At 45.4% G+C, this 18,787-nt stretch overlaps 1 protein-coding gene across 1 annotated transcript in view; it reads left to right on the top strand.

The window, feature by feature from the left end:
• LOC144828133 (erythroid membrane-associated protein-like) overlaps positions 1 to 18,787 on the top strand; it is a 193,256-nt gene that overhangs the window by 70,561 nt on the left and 103,908 nt on the right. Inside the window, exon 4 of the mRNA XM_078686249.1 lies at positions 16,616 to 16,759. Within this exon, the coding sequence (XP_078542375.1) occupies positions 16,616 to 16,759 (144 nt within the window). The remainder of the gene's footprint in view (positions 1 to 16,615; positions 16,760 to 18,787) is intronic.

Consider the following 18,787-nt stretch of genomic DNA (forward strand, 5'->3'; position numbering starts at 1 on the left):
ATGAGCCTCTCAGGGCAGGACCCTACCTCCCATCGATGCTAGCTTCTTGCATGAGCCTCTCAGGGCAGGACCCTTCCTCCCATCGATGCTAGCTTGCAGCATGAGCCTCTCAGGGCAGGGCTCTTCCTCCGATCGATGCTAGCTTGCAGCATGAGCCTCTCAGGGCAGGACCCTACCTCCCATCGATGCTAGCTTCTTGCATGAGCCTCTCAGGGCAGGACCCTACCTCCTGTTGATGCTAGCTTGCAGCATGAGCCTCTCAGGGCAGGACCCTACCTACCATCGATGCTAGCTTGCAGCATGAGCCTTTCAGGGTAAGACCCTACCTCCCGTTGATGCTAGTTCCAGCATGAGCCTCTCAGGGCTGGACCCTTCCTCCTGTTGATGCTAGCTTCCTGCATGAGTCTCTCAGGGCAGGACCCTTCCTCCCATCGATGCTAGCTTCCAGCATGAGTCTCTCAGGGCAGGACCCTTCCTCCCGTCGATGCTAGCTTCCAGCATGAGCTTCTCAGGGCAGGACCCTTCCTCCCATCAATGCTAGCTTCTAGCATGAGCCTCTCAGGGCAGCACCCTTCCTCCCATCGATGCTAGCTTCCTGCACGAGTCTCTCAGGGAGGAATATTCCTCCAGTTGATGCTAGCTTCCAGTATGAGCCTCTCAGGGCATGACCCTTCCTCCCATAGGTGCTAGCTTCTAGCATGAGTTTCTCAGGCCGGACCTTTCCTCCTGTCGATGCTAGCTTCCAGCATGCCTCTCTCAGGGAAGGACCATTCCACCTGTCGATGCTAGCTTCCAGCACGAATCTCTCAGGGCAGGACCCTTCCTCCCCTTGATGCTAGCTTCTAGTATGAGTCTCTCAGCGAGGACCCTTCCTCTTGTTTATGCTAGCTTCCAGCATGAGTCTCCCAGGGCAGGACCCTTCCTCCCATCGATGATAGCTTCCTGCACGAGTCTTTCAGGGCAGGACCCACCCTCCCATCGATGCTAGCCTCCAGCATGAGTCTCTCAGGGCAGGACCCTTCCTCCTGTTGATGCTAGCTTCCAGCATGAGCCTCTCAGGGCAGGACCCTACCTCCCGTTCATGCTAGTTCCAGCATGAGTCTCTCAGGGTAGGGCCCTTCCTCCGATCGATGCTAGCTTGCAGCATGAGCCTCTCAGGGCAGGACCCTACCTCCCATCGATGCTAGCTTCTTGCATGAGACTCTCAGGGCAGGATCCTACCTCCTGTTGATGCTAGTTCCAGCATGAGCCTCTCAGGGCAGGACCCTTCCTCCTGTTGATGCTAGCTTCCAGCATGAGTCTCTCCGGGCAGGGCCCTTCCTCCGATCGATGCTAGCTTGCAGCATGAGCCTCTCAGGGCAGGACCCTACCTCCCATCGATGCTAGCTTCTTGCATGAGCCTCTCAGGGCAGGACCCTTCCTCCCATCGATGCTAGCTTGCAGCATGAGCCTCTCAGGGCAGGGCCCTTCCTCCGATCGATGCTAGCTTGCAGCATGAGCCTCTCAGGGCAGGACCCTACCTCCCATCGATGCTAGCTTCTTGCATGAGCCTCTCAGGGCAGGACCCTACCTCCTGTTGATGCTAGCTTGCAGCATGAGCCTCTCAGGGCAGGACCCTACCTCCCATCGATGCTAGCTTGCAGCATGAGCCTTTCAGGGTAAGACCCTACCTCCCGTTGATGCTAGTTCCAGCATGAGCCTCTCAGGGCAGGACCCTTCCTCCTGTTGATGCTAGCTTCCTGCACAAGTCTCTCAGGGCAGGACCCTTCCTCCCATCGATGCTAGCTTCCAGCATGAGTCTCTCAGGGCAGGACCCTTCCTCCTGTTGATGCTAGCTTCCAGCATGAGTCTCACAGGGCAGGACCCTTCCTCCCGTCGATGCTAGCTTCCAGCATGAGCCTCTCAGGGCAGGACCCTTCCTCCCGTCGATGCTAGCTTCCAGCATGAGCCTCTCAGGGCAGGACCCTTCCTCCTATCAATGCTAGCTTCTACCATGAGCCTCTCAGGGCAGCACTCTTCCTCCCATCGATGCTAGCTTCCTGCACGAGTCTCTCAGGGAGGAATATTCCTCCAGTTGATGCTAGCTTCCAGTATGAGCCTCTCAGGGCGTGACCCTTCCTCCCATAGGTGCTAGCTTCTAGCATGAGTCTCTCAGGGCCGGACCTTTCCTCCTGTCGATGCTAGCTTCCAGCATGCGTCTCTCAGGGAAGGACCCTTCCACCTGTCGATGCTAGCTTCCAGCACGAATCTCTCAGGGCAGGACCCTTCCTCCCCTTGATGCTAGCTTCCAGCGTGAGTCTCTTAGGGCCGGACTTTCCTCCTGTCTATGCTAGCTTCCAGCATGAGTCTCTCAGGGCAGGGCCCTTCCTCCGATCGATGCTAGCTTCCAGCATGAGCCTCTCAGGGCAGGACCCTACCTCCCATCAGTGCTAGCTTCTAGCATGAGCCTCACCTTTGTTGCAGGGATTCTGCTCCTACACAGAACTGTGCACAGAGACTTAGGCTCTTAGTGAATTAGGGTGTAACAAAACTCACCTTAGTACCCAAACCCCCTACCAGACTAGCATCAGTGACTTATTGGTTCTTCGTCCTATAGCAAAAACACTAATGATTAGTCAACCCAGAACATGCAACTTAAGTTACTTCAGGTAAGGTGGAAAACAAAAACACTCTTTCGTTACAATCTTACACCAGTCCAAAACAGGGAGTAAATAGAGACACGTGCAAGTTTGAAATGTTTGTTTCTAACGCCGTGATCTCATGCGCAGTACCTTAGATAATACAAGCAAACATATTATCAGAAACAAGGTTGTCAGCATTGTTACTATTCCATAAAATACAAAGGGAGAAAGCATCTTATAATGCTAAAGGGAAACAGGTTTAAAATATACCTAGATTTCACCCTCCCTAGCTAGTAGATTAGTTTATAACTACAGAAGGTCTCATAGAATTACATGGGCGGCCCCATACCTCTAGTACTCAGCAGAAGTGGATCACATCGAGTTCGGCACAAGCTCTCAGCATACGAATGTTCTCCAAGTGAGTTTGTTCAGGCCTGCACAGTGCATTATTAAACGCGCCAGTATCAGAGGTGGCCACAGCTGCATATGTATTATGGCTAGATCGTGCGCTGATCATTCCGAATAACAGACACAGTGTCCAAGATAACCTTGACGGCCCAGGCTCTCACTGTACAGACTAAAATAGCGAGGCAGCTTAGAAATGTAGCATTACAAGTTATTCTCATGTGAAGCAAAATACTCAGCCTTCTCTAAACAATATCGCTAGTGCGTGTCCTGTGCAAAGCAGAGCAGGAAAGTAAAATGGCGTTTAAGCTTGTAATAAACCCATGCTAACTTAACACTGTGTGAATGTACGTCTCAGCCCCACGGCACCGCCCCTTGATCGGAGCACGTGATATGAACGTAGGCGAAATAGGAACGCAGAGTCCAAGCCTGAAAAGCAGAGTCAAGTTCAAATGTGCAAAAAAAAATATTCGCCGTTCGATAGGAAGCAGTAGCTAAAAATAGAGCAAAGTCAGAAAATAAATTGTCTCACTCCAACAGCGTATAAGCACAATATGTTGCAACAGCCTCCAATAGGAAGTCATTGTTCCCATCTGAAAACATGTCAGCCATCCAATTCAATAGTGGGAATGAACATACATGTTCCTCAATGACCGGAGCCTCAATCACAATCGAAGGAAAACTCGGGTCATCTTCAATGTAACTGTGTGCCAAGAAGTCATGCGCCACTGCAAAAACATTCCAACGTCCCAATATCCCATGTATCACTGCTAAGGCCATAATCCCGCCGCCAGAACAAAGCAAGTCATGAACCACTAAGGGGCTCATCAGCTGGTCATAATCCGCTTTGGGAGACACCGTACTGCAGAGACACAAATCCAGGGCCCAGTCGAAATCGCAGCTCAGGCAGTGGAAGACAGGCTGAACGCATATGAAAAAGGAGAATCGAAACAATAATCCATAAGCTGCATTTAATGTTGCCAGAGGCAGAGCTCCATAGTAACTAAACATTCGGTTGCGGAGCAGCAACAGCCGGGACATATTGTCATGTGCTGCAGAATGTGCATCCATTTTTAAGTAAACAAATGAATAGAAGCACACTGGCAACTAATGCGAGCATTAAGGGTAATCCACCAAAGATGCTGGAAAAAATTGAATGAAAAAATGCCGGGAACACACCAAATATAGTTTGAAAAGAAGTCGCAAGGCCACTGCTTATAACTTTAAAAAAGTGTGCTAACCCCGTAGTCGAGGACGCATTAAAGATAGTGTGAATTAACTCCCCAAAATGCAGGGGCAGGTCTGTATTTAATAAAGCACGCACTTCTGTGCGAGTGTTTGCTACATGAAGGACAAATGTTTCTCTAGCAGATGTAAGAGCAACCTCTTTTTAAGACAATAGCGCTCTTATACGGCTCATTTGGTTGAACTCTGCTTTCAAGGTCGGCATCGACGGCCAGATGGAAACATCCAGCTTTCCATGCAGAGGAAGAAACAGAACATTTTTACAGAAAACCACATGCTCAGTTACAGTAACCACATAAGCGATGCCTGCTACCATCCCACAAGAATCTGCATTATTATATCCTTATAGCCCGCCACAGCGGGCTGCTATACCGGCTATTAAAGGCCCGCTGAATCGTTAAAGGCCGAAGGCGAGAGACTTTAACGAGACAGCGGGACTTTGATTGCCGGTATAGCCCTGCTACGAAGGGCTATAAGGCTATTAGAACATTCTGCCACTAGAGGGCAGAATGTTCTAACAAATTAAACAAAGGGTTCTCGAAGCTCGAGGGCATATAAATCCCCTCGAGCTTCGAGAAGCCTTTGTAGAACATTGGAATGTTGCTCTGACTTTACCGGTCCGTAGAAGCAGGGAGTACTCCATTGTCTGCAATGGAGCTCCCAACATTCCAATGTTCTAATTAACAGTAAATAACTCCCATTTGCCAGTAAAGTGAACGTTGGTATGATAGCAGGTGTCGGAATGCCTTTCAAAACACAGGCAAAATTAGGCGCATCCTGATTACAAGAGCCATGTAATTGTATGTGTCTACAAATTAAGGAGTGGTCTGGTGATGTTGTGCAATCTTCACCATTCAGATAGACTTCTTTACCCTCCCTCAGGCACCTATATGTAAATGGTAACGACCAAGCTTCATGGAGATAAGCACTGCCTAAAGGTTCATATCTGCCTATATCATAGTATTTCATGCAAGCCTCAAACTTAAACAGGCTAAAAGGTAACGTTATCATACCGTGGATAAGCCACACAGCTGAATTTGTTTCGGCCACAGAAAATGGCATGGGCTCAAGTTTTTCAATATGCAACATAGAAAACGTGGCATCTTTCATCGACATCAATTGTTGCTTGTCAGTCAAATTAAAAGGAGCAAATAATTAGGAAATGTTCATGTAATCCAAAGAAACACGACCTGATTTCAACGTTTGTAAAGTCCATGCAAACTTGCACAATATCAACAACAGACTATACAATATTATCTAATGTATAAATGCGGGAAGATTGCGTGATAATGCTATTATCTACAACAGCAAGCACCTTTCCTAAATGTGCTTGATCTATAGCCCTTAATCTGGAAGCCGCCTCAATATGGGACAGTTTCCAAACTTCGTTGTAAATAGCATATACCCATATTTTGGATCTGCCAGTTGTAGGGCCTTTAATAAAGTCATTCAGGTTAACATTGTCAGTCAGTTTAGACAGGTGCAGGTTAACTGACGCTAAAGTGGAGTGTTTGAGCCAATTCTGACAGAGCTTGCCTACGGAATAGGTAGTAGTGTTCAATCCAATTCTGACAGAGATTGCCTACGGAATAGGTAGTGACAGAATGGTCACTCTCAAACCGGGAATCCACCCTAACCTGTGTGTAGCCACGGGCCAAACCCAGAAACCGATGTTGGCAGAAATCTGCACTTCTGTGCCACAACAACCAACCCTCATGATCCAAACTGGAAACGTTAAAGGAAGAATTCAGCATTAGCGCTTGTATTTCTCTAATGGATATCTTGGAGTAATTATCCCAGCCGGGATACTCTTCCAACTCTGGAAAAGATGGTGCCTTTAATTTTTTAGAAGTAGCCAAATTCAAAGCAGGTGGTTTGTGAAATCGTCGAATTCAAAAACAACATATGGTTCGGAATGAGACATGCACGATGCAGAGCCTCTGTGCCCTGTACTTGCCAGCTTTTAGAACCCCAAACAGATTTAAGATCAATGGTATCTTTCCACAGCTCTTAGCCCCCAAGCGCCAACTGGTCAAGAAAGGACTTTGAATATAATAATTTGGTGTTGGTCAGTCTAACTTTGGAAGAGGTCTTTTCGGTCCTTTTAAAATAAAATGCATTAGGATTTGTTCTATTAAAATCAGTAAAATATGTGTATCTCTGTAAAAGAGATTTAGAGCTCCCGTCTATCGGAGCAGGGCAGTGTTCCCATTGGGTATAATTTACCATATTCCTTTTTGTGTTTGCCTTGTGCAGGTAGTGATTTCCAAAGAGTTGGTAACAGTACAAATCACCATAGTTAGCAGAATTAAAATATAAACCTTCAGCATCAAAGGCAGCATAATATTTCAAATCTGAAAACAAAGCCTCAACGGCCCGAACATCCCAATCATCGGCATGTATATTTTACTTAATTACATCTCCCATGGAAACCCTCAGCACATTTGGGACATTTATGACTTAAGTTGGACCATGAATCGGGAACTTCACTGCATCCCAAACTATTCCATCTAGAACGGGCCAAGCAGTGATGTTAACATGCTCCAAGTCTCTCTTAATTCTGTGTGAGGAGAAGTAGGGTGCCAACGTTCCATATATTGGGTGAATAACTAATCGTTTTTCAACGTAGTGTCCATTCACTAAACGAAAGAAAAATATCACAAATCCAATTGACATAAACAAAAAAATTGAAAAAAGTACCAGCCAAATGTAAGTCCAAGGAGGAATTAAAAAATTTTTTTTGAACCATGTTGCAAAAAAGGAAATCTTCGAAGGGGACTTTGATGTGGAAGAGTTAGTGTCAAAGGAAAATCTGGACTTATTTGCCAATCTAGTTTGTAAATCAGGCAATGACAAGTCAGTTGGGTATGTATACTCTCATTAAGAGGATCTTCATGTGGAATATTCAATAAGGGAACCGACACAGCAGGCATCTCTAAGACAATGTCATCAGTCTTGTTCCCAGGAGCCGGCGCTAAAATAAAATTTCTCAGCATAGCCGGACAGGAGACCCCAGGTGTCATACTAAGAAGTATCGGCCACTCTGTGTAGTTTGACATTGTCAATGGAGATGTACCTTTTTTCTTTACGACCTGGAAGTGGTGGTAAAATGACTGTTCTTGTGCCTTGCACTCCAAGTATAGGAACCGGTGCTCGATACGAGGGGCCAAATTCTTTCTTGTTCTCGTTCTTTTCACAGACCAGTTCACCAACTCGGGGTAGCCAGTCAACTACTGGGATCGGCAACGCAGCAACAGATGTGGAGGGCATGTGTTCCTTTGCAAGACTGTCTCTCGTCTTTTGTAGAGTCTGTAAAACATTACAATGTTCATCTACGTCAAAGGGTGCATCAGACGCCGCAGAGTCTAGACCGTCAAGGTCTGGGACATACATTTTGATACCAAAGAGCATTTCGTATGGGGTCCGCCCACACAGAGACCTTCTAGGGAGAATATTTAGTGCACGCTGTACGCCATTGAGATGGGTTAGCCAGTTCCTTTCCAGTACCTATAACTCTGGCTGTCAAAGACTGCTTTAAATCACGGTTCATTCGTTCCACAACACTGTTGCCCTCAGGCCTGTATGGAGACGAAAATTTGACTTGGACCCCCAAAGACCTCATGGCATCCTTGTACGCCTTAGAGGCGAACGCTGGACCCTGATCAGAATGGAAGGTGCCACAGGCAAAAATTCCCACAAAGATACGCAAGTCTCTTATGACAGTTCGTGAATCAGCACTTCGGTGTGGCCATAACTAAACCAAGCAGGTGCAAGAATCAACTGCAACTAAGATGTACTTATAAGCAGTATCAGAAGAAAAAGGACCGCAGTGATCTGAATAAACGCAAGCAAGTGGTTTATTGGATATCTTCAACTGTGTCTGGGGCGGACGTGCAGCTGAAGAAGGCTTGATTTGCTGACATATGTCACATTGAAGGACATAATCTTGCGTCTGTTTGTACAGTCCCCGCCACCAGTAACGCAGTTGAAGCTGAGAAACAGAAGCTGAAACGCCCGCATGCGTGGACGCAACACCTTCATGGGCCGCTGTTATCAGAGCGGGCCTGCGGTTCGCGTTGGGAATCACTCTGTCACCAACGTCTGGCATCTTCACATAAGGTACTTTATCGGGACTTAAGTGATAAGAGTACTTCGAAAGGAATCCAGTAGGATATTTCTTACCCTTCTCAGTAGCGGCAATCACTGCCAAGATGTCATCATCAATCTTACTTTTGGAACGTGTAACTGCTGTGACCAAATAAGTAGCTACTGCTGATTTTGCGGCCTCATCGGCCAAAGAGTTGCCGACGGCATGAACTCCCACACGCTGATGACCAAGAGTCTGAATTACATACACGAGTGGCAATCGCTCTTTAAGTTCTGCCACTCGAACCCAGAACATTTTATGTTTTATTGTGCTACCCTTGAAATCACGATAATCATTTGAGTCCAAAAATCTAGATTCTCATTGTAGGACTGGACACAGTAGTAAGAGTCACTCACAATGAGAGTAGTCACACTAGGATCTGCGTACTCTAAGGCAAGCAATAGAGCACGGAGCTCTGCCAATTGGGCGGTACAGTCCCCTAATGTCTGTGTATGCACATTGGACTTGAATTCTCCATTCACCATAGTACCGACCACAATAGCGCAGGCTGAAACATATGAGTGCTTAGACCCATGCGCAACTTGCGCAGAGCCGTCAGTGTATATGATACAATGGAAATCCTCCAATGGACGCATAGTCAAAGGAGCAGGATGAACAAATTCATCCTGCAAGTACTCCTGCGACTGGAATCAGGCATCAAAAATAAATGTGCCATCTGGAGACGTCAATGACGTGGCCCATTGTATCCACCGTGGGGGCAAAGCTTTAGAATTAGGTACACTGGCTCTCGTCACTGCTTCAAGGGCAGGATACGGGGTAACAACCAACATGCGTTTTGCCTGCGACAGTGCGCGTTCCTTCAGAATCGCCATTTGCACTGCTGTCAAGACTTTTTTCACAGTGGAAAACCAGCAATTCAGCCGAAGTGTACAAGTGTGACTTGTAAGCCATAGGTACTGTGTCACTTTCGTTAAAATTAAGGTATGTGAAACCCACTGCCCCTGGGACGATTCTGATCACCAGGTTGGTGTGGTTATCACGAGTCAGTAAGAATTTAAATTCTAGAAGATCAGCCTGCAAAGATTGCAAAAGGGCTGAATGTTCAGAGAGCCAGCACGATTTGGTAAAAGTAGGTTGTATCAAAGCATACAGCGGCTTGATACGCTGGGCATAATTGGGAATGTAAGTACACACGAAATGTAAAAATCCCAGCAAAGATTGTAATTTTTTCAGTGTTGTCGGAGCGCGCAGTTGTCCGCATTTCTCCAAGAAGTGAGGGGCCAATCCTCGACCTTCATTGTTGAGCTCATAGCCCAGGAACAACACTGTGTACTCTGCAATGTGAGACTTTGCAAAGTTGAATTTGTATCCGAAGTCCGCAAAACAACAAATTATGCAGTCAACGCGGCACAGATGCGCCCATATTTAGTCGTCTGTGAGATAAATGTCATCCACATACGAACACGCATCTGAATCGACCCTCTCCAAGAGAGATACAATACGGACGGCAAACGCCAGGACTATTCTTTTAGCCCATGGGTAAACGTTTGTACTGGCGTTGTTTGCCACCGCTTGTAAAACTGGTCCACTGACTACTCAAGTCAGACAAGTTGTGGGCAATAAAAACATTGGATATGTCAAGTGTGGTTTTAACCCTTTTACACACACGACCATCCACTAAGGCAGAGCCGTGGGTATTCTGTACTGCAAAGGTACGGCAATGCGAGTTCAAATGCCGGTAATCCAATACCAAACGGTACGAACCGTCAGGTTTGGTTACAGTAAAAAGTGGGTTATTCATTGGAGACACACAAGTTTCAATCACCCCTTGATATTCTAATTGTTCAAGGATTTCTGCCACAGAAGCCTTGGCTTCACGTCGCATGGGATATTGAGGTTGAGGCTGGGGCATCGACCGTAAGGGAATCTCGTGTCGGGGGGAGAATTTATCCCAACCACAGTGAGTACGGTACAAAGCCGGAGCAAGGGCCTTAGCCCACTCTTCTGCAAAATTCAGCGCATGCTCTTTCGACACCGTGTGTGCGAAACTAGGGACGATCACCTCCTCCCCTCTAGGAGCAGCGAGAACAAAAGGTGGGGGCCAGTCAGCCTCCGCTAACAGAATGTCATACGTTGTAGTCAGATTGTGCCAAAATACCCCTTTTATAGTACGTTGTATGTCACCTTCAATTAAAAGTTGGATATCAAAAAGCCTTTCAGGGGGAGCTACTCTAGTGTCAGCTGTCTCAACAACAACATAAGTATCAGTCGTTGTCACCTTCAGTAGTGGACGGAGCAACTTGCGAACTATGGTAATCTCCGCCGCGCTGTCCAACAGCGTCAGCGTCCATGTCTGATTCCGAAGCTGCGTTCTCACTATCTGTGGCATATCTTGCTGTTAATGCGGCAACTTTCTTTTTCTGAAACTGGGGTCTCTTCGGTGTAGAATCGTCCTGCTTGCCTTTTCAATCTTTCTGGCGGGCTGGTCGCTTCTCTGCTGGCCACCCCGACCTCGGCCGCCTCCTCCACCACCGGTCGATGCGGCCAATGTGTCCTGTATAGAACGAGGAGAGCGTTGATCAGGAACCTGAAAACAATCAGGTGATTTTATTGTCGCGCGATCGTGCAAGTCATAAATGCGTTCAGTAGACGTAGGCACGGGAGATGCAGGAGGGGACTCCTGATTCTGCTGTTGTTTACCCTGTTTTTTGTTCTTAGACCAATTTTGCTTTTTGGATTTGGGTTGATCGTCCTTCTCAGACTTCAACCCTCGGGGTTGCTTTTACTCTTTAGTAGAAAACGGGTTGCACCCAAACTATTACGGCCAATGGTTTTATAAGCAGCCGTAATAATTCTCGGTAACTGACGGGGTTTATCGGCATCGGGGACTGCGAGCAAAGCATTAGACACTTGAAAGTTTACCACATCTCACTTTTGTATTAGAAAGGATGAGATCGGAAACTACGTCAAATGTGCCGCATAGTCTCAATCCCAATTCAACCGCTGCCTCAGGTCCTTGTTCATCTTGAACACGTTTAATGACCGAGGGAAGGACAGCCATTGACGGAGTGCCGAAGCACCTCGTATACACTGATGCAAAGATTCTACCCCAGGACTCGCAGTCACCGGCTTCCGGTATCAAGTCTTTATGCAAACTAATTGTAAGAATCCTGTGTTTTTCAACAGGACTTGTATTAGGAAATACTGCTTCCAGCTGGTCAAACTTCTCGGCAAGCCAGAAAGGCATATCATCCTTATCTAGCAGACACTTGCCCATCACTGCATTAACCATTACAGGACTAAGCTTCATTCCGCTAGGTCCGACTGGAAGGGTCGCAACACCCAGAGCCCCGCCCGGGAGATTGCGGGTAATGTATTGTACTAAGGCCCTAATAACTGCAATTGCGGTAGTATGTAGGCGCCTTAAATCGGCAACGGGAACCGCCCCCGCCTGAGGATGCACTGTAAATCCAGCCAAAACAGGCCAAGTAGTGCCTGGAATGGACAAAGGACCTAATCTAGTCGTCGTTAAAGAGTGGGGAAGAGCGCCATTAAACCAAACACGATGCTGCAAGCATTGATTGGAACTTCCTGTGTCCTATAAGGAACATATTCCGCGGGCACGGCTGTGTGAGTATACGTGTGAAACACACCAGTATTTGCGTTCACAGAAGGAAAAGTTACCCATGAGTAAAAGATCTCAAATGGAGAAGCTACTTCAGCACTCACAACCACGATAACAGCCATGCCCTCCAAGGTGAAGTTATAATTTTGCAAATGATTGCGGACCGCAATGCAACTATGCTGCGGTATTTCAACGTCACCCATTATGACACAGAAATTAAGTGGTACAATGTAAAATCTATGTAGTACAACTGGGTAGTAATTCAAAAGGAAACCGTTTTGATAGATTCAAGCTTGAAAAGACCTATGTAACTATAGGTAGGTTTATCCGTCACCACCGTTATCCGGAAAAGATAGTGAGGGGTTTATGTACTGATATAAGCACTACTCAAGCGTCTTGTAAATACGACCAAACCACGTTGGCGGCATGTTGCAGGGATTCTGCTCTACACAGAACTGTGAACAGAGACTTAGGCCCTTAGTGAATTAGGGTGTACCAAAACTCACCTTAGTACCCAAACCCCCTACCAGACTAGCATCAGTGACTCATTGGTTCTTCGTCCTATAGCAAAAACACCAATGATTAGTCAACCCAGAACATGCAACTTAGGTTCCCTCAGGTAAGGTGGAAAACAAGAACACTCTTTCGCTACAATCTTACACCAGTCCAAAACAGGGAGTAAAGAGAGACACGTGCAAGTTTGAAATGTTTATTTCTAACGCCGTAATCTCATGCGCAGTAAATTAGATAATACAAGCAAACATATTATCAGAAACAAGGTTGTCAGCATTGTTACTACTCCATAAAATACAAAGGGAGAAAGTATCTTATAATGCTAAAGGGAAACAGGTTTAAAATATACCTAGATTTCACCCTCCCTAGCTAGTAGATTTGTTTATAACTACAGAAGGTCTCATAGGATTACATGGGCGGCCCCATACCTCTAGTACTCAGCAGAAGTGGATCACATCGAGTTTGGCACATGCTCTCAGCATACAAATGTTCTTCAAGTGAGTTTATTCATGCCTGCACAGTGCATTATTAAACGCGCCAGTATCAGAGGTGGCCACAGCTGCATATGTGTTATGGCTAGAACGTGCGCTGATCATTCCGAATAACAGACACAGTGTCCAAGATAACCTTGACAGCCCAGGCTCTCACTGTACAGACTGAACTAGCGAGGCAGCTTAGAAATGTAGCATTACAAGTTATTCTCATGTGAAGCAAAATACTCAGCCTTCTCTAAACAATATCGCAAGTGCGTGTTGTGTGCAAAGCAGAGCAGGAAAGTAAAATGGCGTTTAAGCTTGTAATAAACCCATGCTAACTTAACACTGTGTGAGTGTACGTCTCAGCCCCCCGACACTTTGTTTGTGTGTATGTGCTGGGTCCCTCTTCTAAATGCCCACAGTGACTAGGTTAAGCACAACTGGACCCTCTCTCGTGAGTCCCTTCACTTAGTCAAGACACTAGCAATGCTGCCATATGTCTTGTAATGTCACTCCTTGTGACACTTAGAACTAAGTGTAATTAAATAAAACTTAGAAAGCTCTCCATACCCAAAGGGAGGTCTAAACTAGGAAGAAAACAGCCTGGTTTTGAAGGTGCTTTGGAAACTCTACCCTCTAGTTTGGAGCTAGTCTGTGGAGAGTTCCTCTCCCCCTCCAGCAGAGCATGCAGCTAGCTAACCACTTGTCAGTCAACACTGCAGGCTCCTCTGGACCCCTTTCTGCCAGATATGACAGGTATTGCCTAAGATGGTTAGAGAATTCCTCCTTGAATATCTTGTCACTATCAACTGGCCAGGGGCATGAACATCCTTGGTCTCCATCCACCCCACCCACTCATTGCACTCATGCAACGCTCCATGAGTCCAAATCTCATAAGGTACATCATCTGTTCCTTTGCTATCTTTAACCTTTGTATCTGCTGAGCTGGTTTCAGCCCAAACCTTTTGATCAGAGCTTCTATAGCGTTCATACATCATTTCCTCAGACACAGGAATCCTTCCGGTGACTGCCATACCTTCCCAGGCAATTGTCTCAAGAGCCTTAAAAGCAATCCCAAAACTCATAAATCATTCCAAAGTATCTTGTCTCTACTTCTGCATGTACACACACTTTTATGCAACCTTGGTTGGAATTGCTGAAGAGTTTAAAGTGCAAATGTTTGTCCCAGATATAGCTGTCTCAGCTGTCATCCTGAGTTCTTCATTCCCTAAATCTAGCCTTTTTCTCTCCAGCCAGTTCCCTCTCCTTTCCCCTTCTCCCCCCACACCCATTCTTTGTGTCTCTCCCTGTTCCTTGTGAGCTAATCTAAGTGTGTTCCTCTCAGACTCCCTTGGCTCCTCTTCCTCATCCTTAGCTTACTAGAAAGCCTACTGCAACTTTAGGGTCGCAACTAGATGTAACCCTCACAAGGGAATCACTCCTGGAGTTTGCGGCAGTGGTACCCTTTAAATTGACTGCAGTGACTGTTTGGTGAAATTGTTGGAAAGCAAAATGTGTGATGCAACAGGGTGTGTCTGGGGGACCTTTGCCAAGGGACAAAGAGAGCCTGGCTCAACAGCCCTCCCTGCCTTGGTTCCTATGATGGCACCCCCCCCCCCCAAGTCTATCACAGTCCTTCCCTCTCCTCCAGTTATTTAAATTGTCTCTAATGTAACTCACAAGGATCTCACTGTCCTTGTTCCTGGGAGCCCTCCAGGCTTTATCTAGACAGAGATCCAAATGTTACCAGATATCCTTACTTGTTTTGTAATGTTGCGTTTCCTGCTGGCTGTTATTAATCATAGGAAGCAGCTGTAAACAGTAATTATATTATCGTACCCTGATGTTACTCTTTTTTAGTATTGTAAGCCTGCACGTTTTCTTATAAGGAAGAATATTGTACATTGTTTTAAATTGTATTCTTGGTCATTTTTAATCATTGTTATCGATGTATTTTGTAGCTTTATGATTCACTTTGTGACTTCGAATAAAGCTTATTTTGACTTGACTTGACAGAGATGCTCAACTGATCTAGGGGCAGGGTGTCCTTGTCTACCCCAATTAGCTGTGTATCTGCTTGCAGCTGTGTAGGTTTTTACAGAGTGAAGGTTGAACTTGCCACTCTGCTGTTGAAAGTTGGAACTGGCTTATCAGGATCACACACAGCTTGCTGCCTATTGTCAGACCCTATTGGGGGTCCACTGGGCAAGCAGGGGCTACTGGGCCACAGCTGTGGGGGCTGATGTTGTTTTACTCTTATGTCCTAGTGTCCGTTCTACTATGACTTTGCAAACTAGGTCAAGTAAACTCCTTTCAGCACTTGATTCTCATTGGAAGCCACGGTGAGCAGCCCCAGAAATGTAAGAGAGGTACTATGGGGGAGCAAAAAATTAGAACTCATTGTCCAACCCACTGCTTGTCCAACCCACTGCATGTTGTTGTAAAAAGAAAGTACTTAAAATGAAAAATGAAATATTACATGCTGATGAATGCAGGTTCTGTCTCACTGGCCCAGGGCCAGGGTATCCTGGTGTAAGGTTTCCCTACCCCTCTCTATTTCTCCTTAATATAAGGTGTGGTCTAATGGGGAGGGTCTCAGGCGCAGGTGCGGTGGTTCCCTTCTTCAGATGTTCAGAGTTGTGTGCTCAGTCTCACAGTTTAAGTCCCAAGAGTTCTCTGTCCTGATGCGGGTCCTTTTTATTCCCCTGTGAGCTGCAGTTGGGCCTACAGCAAGCATCTTGTATTTCCCCCTCCTTGAGAAAGGAGACACCCTTACTCCAAGTGCGGCTGCACTCCTGCTTAGGTTCGCCGCGTCACACTTAAGTATACAAAGCGTCATGGATGGAATGCTTGAACTAATCTTAGCCATTGGTATTACTCGGGGCTGCATCCCAATCCATCATTATTTTGCACTCCATGCCACCTCAATTCTCAGTTTAGACCGAAGTAATTACCCGTCGCTGAGATTAATCTAAATATTCCATTGATCACTTTTTTGTATACATTAGTGTGTCACCCTCAGTGGGACAGGTATGCAAAGACCTGGGTCCCTTGCACACGGTCTCACTGGGACTAAGTTATACCTGGCTGAAGAGCCTTAACTAGGGTGAAACTGGTCCTGGGTTGCTTGTATTCTGGCTCAGGGAGGACCTGGCCTGGCAGTTCAGGCTGCTGTTTCCATTGGCCTAGGATCAAGGCTGATTCGCATACAGCTAGGACTAATCTGAGGTGGAAAGACGGGCAAAAACAGTGGACTGGGATGCGGCCCGAGTAGTTGACTGTGGTTGAAATTAATTCAAGCATTCCACAGTTAATTTTTTCTTTACCATATTCTTGTCAGACAGTATTCATTCCATGATATTCTGCTATCAAACACACGATGAGGAGTCCTAACAAATCACATTAAACATTTCAGCTCTTTGTTGCATGAAGAACTATATCAGGTTGATCTCTTTCCCTCTGACACTCATTCTCTTTCACTTTCTCTGTCTCTCGGACAAATCTCCACATCTTTGTTTCTCCACCTCTATACCTGTTTCTCTTCCTCTTTGGTTTTCTTTTTCTCTGTCTTCCCCTCCCTTCCTCTATCTCAATGTATTCTTCTCTCCTTCCGCTGCTGCAGGTTGCCAGTACAACATTCATGCTAGACAAGGAAGTCTCCCTGAACAGACCTGCCCTAGGTTGAGGATTGAACCTGGAATAGAAGATTCCTCTTCATGGAGAGATTTACAGCCTCATCTGAGAGAGACTCTGTGTCTCCACAGAGGTGGGATTATTTTACTTTTTTTTCTACAATCATATTTGATTTTTGATTAAAAATACATATTGTTCTAGCCATTTACATTTTAATAACAAAGCTTGCACAGAGCAGTATTCGTTTTGAATTTTCTTCCAGGCCAATGCCTTTCATATTAAAAAACACCTATTGAAATAGGTAAGGTTTGGGAGTGCCTGCACGTTTTCTGAAAACAACCACTTATGAGTCAAAGCATGCAGTGAAAGATGGAGGCAGAGCATGTGGAGGGATGGAGAGAGGTAGCGGAGAGAGCGGGTGCATCGCCTTGCGCTTCGGCTCGAGGTGGCCAGATATTTGGCCAAAATATTGAGTTGAAAATATTGTTATACAGAAGTATTATAAAAAAAATTGTTTCTACAGCAATACTGTGGTACAGAATATTGTAATCAAAAATATTAATTATTGGGTAAGTAGTATCATTTTCAAAAATATTGTTTTTAATTATTGTAATATTTTAATGGATTTTAGTTAATATATGAGTTTTAAGTGGTAATATTCGTTAGTGTAATTATTTTTTTGGTTTAAATATAGTTTGTAATTTTAAGTGTTTTAGTAATTTACTTTTAAATTGAAATATTGACTTTAAGTTTAGTAGTGGGTTGTTGGGTTTGTAGGGGAAAAGGATGGGAAGATAACTTAAAATGAATTTAAATGTAATGGTACTTTTTAAATTCATTAAATATTTGATTATAAATGTTAACTGTTAGTTTTAGACTTAATTATCAATAATTCTTTGAATGATACACCATCATTAATCACTGCAATAATTGATTCATCATTCATTTGGTTATTTACACAACGAAAAATCCATTCTAACAACTGTGGGTAAAGAACACTCATAATTGAGCCCTGGATGGGCATAAATATGTTCGTTTTTTAAAGTATTTTTATTGCAGATTTGTATAATACACAATCATTCTTTCCGGCAGTTACAATGCACAGTTCGTTAAATAAAACATCACACGGCCAGTGAGCCCACATCCCGGAGGTCGGGCGGCGTTAACCAGGAATGTGCTAGAAGCATAAAAGCGAAAGACAACTGCAACTGTTCAGCAAGAAGTTCTTGCATCTAAATATGTTCGTTCTCATGGCATCCTATTGGGGGACAACAGACCACCTCAACAACCAACATATATGCAAATCTAGATAGATTAAAAAAATACCTACAATTATTAAATAAAAATTATATTACATTTAAAGAGTGACACATTTAAAATCAAATTGTTGGTTGAAATATGTTGTAAGAAACTGTATTATTATTTGGGGTGGTGACTGCTCGCCTCAAGGAATAATCACAAGTCTTGTGCAGGTGAATTCTTTAAGTCACTAAATTAACCTGAACTCAACCCCCTGGTAGCTATGGCACTGAACAGACATGCTTAATGTATGCAGTATTGCTACATACCATTGAAGTGTACCCAAAGTCTACAGGTGTAGTCCCCCTACACCAGGGTTCTCCAAAGTCGGTCCTGGAAGGCCAGATCCATGCCAGATTTTAAGCATATACCCATTTAGATAAATGTAGTTGTCTTAAAAATATAGCCTGGACACAGGATCGACTTTGGGGAACCCTGCCCTAGCCCAATAACACAAGGACTGAGTTCAATGCTTTATGTAAGAGAAAGGTGGGTTTAGTTTAATGCACACCTGCAGCCTGCATCGTTGCACAGGGGAAGCCCCTCTCTCAAGGGTGCAGTGGTATTCAGGAAGGACACCTTTCCTACTTAGAATGTCACACTCAACAATCTGTACTAGTAATGACTTTAAGGGGTTCATTATGATGTCGGGTGGATTGCCACCGCCCGACCGGCGTTGGCGATCCGCCCAACATTTAACCCCGTACGCCCTCCAATTACCCCCGCCATATTACAATGGCGGGGTCCCAGCGGCGGATGGAAAGTCCGTCCACCGCATTTCTGCTGGCAGGCAATTCCTCCGCTTGCCTGCCGGGAGTATCTCGGGCCTAATATGGTGGCGGTGTCTAGAAGACACCGGCGC

The sequence above is a fragment of the Lissotriton helveticus genome, chromosome 4_1, assembly GCF_964261635.1.
Source record: "Lissotriton helveticus chromosome 4_1, aLisHel1.1, whole genome shotgun sequence".
NCBI lineage: Eukaryota > Metazoa > Chordata > Amphibia > Caudata > Salamandridae > Lissotriton > Lissotriton helveticus.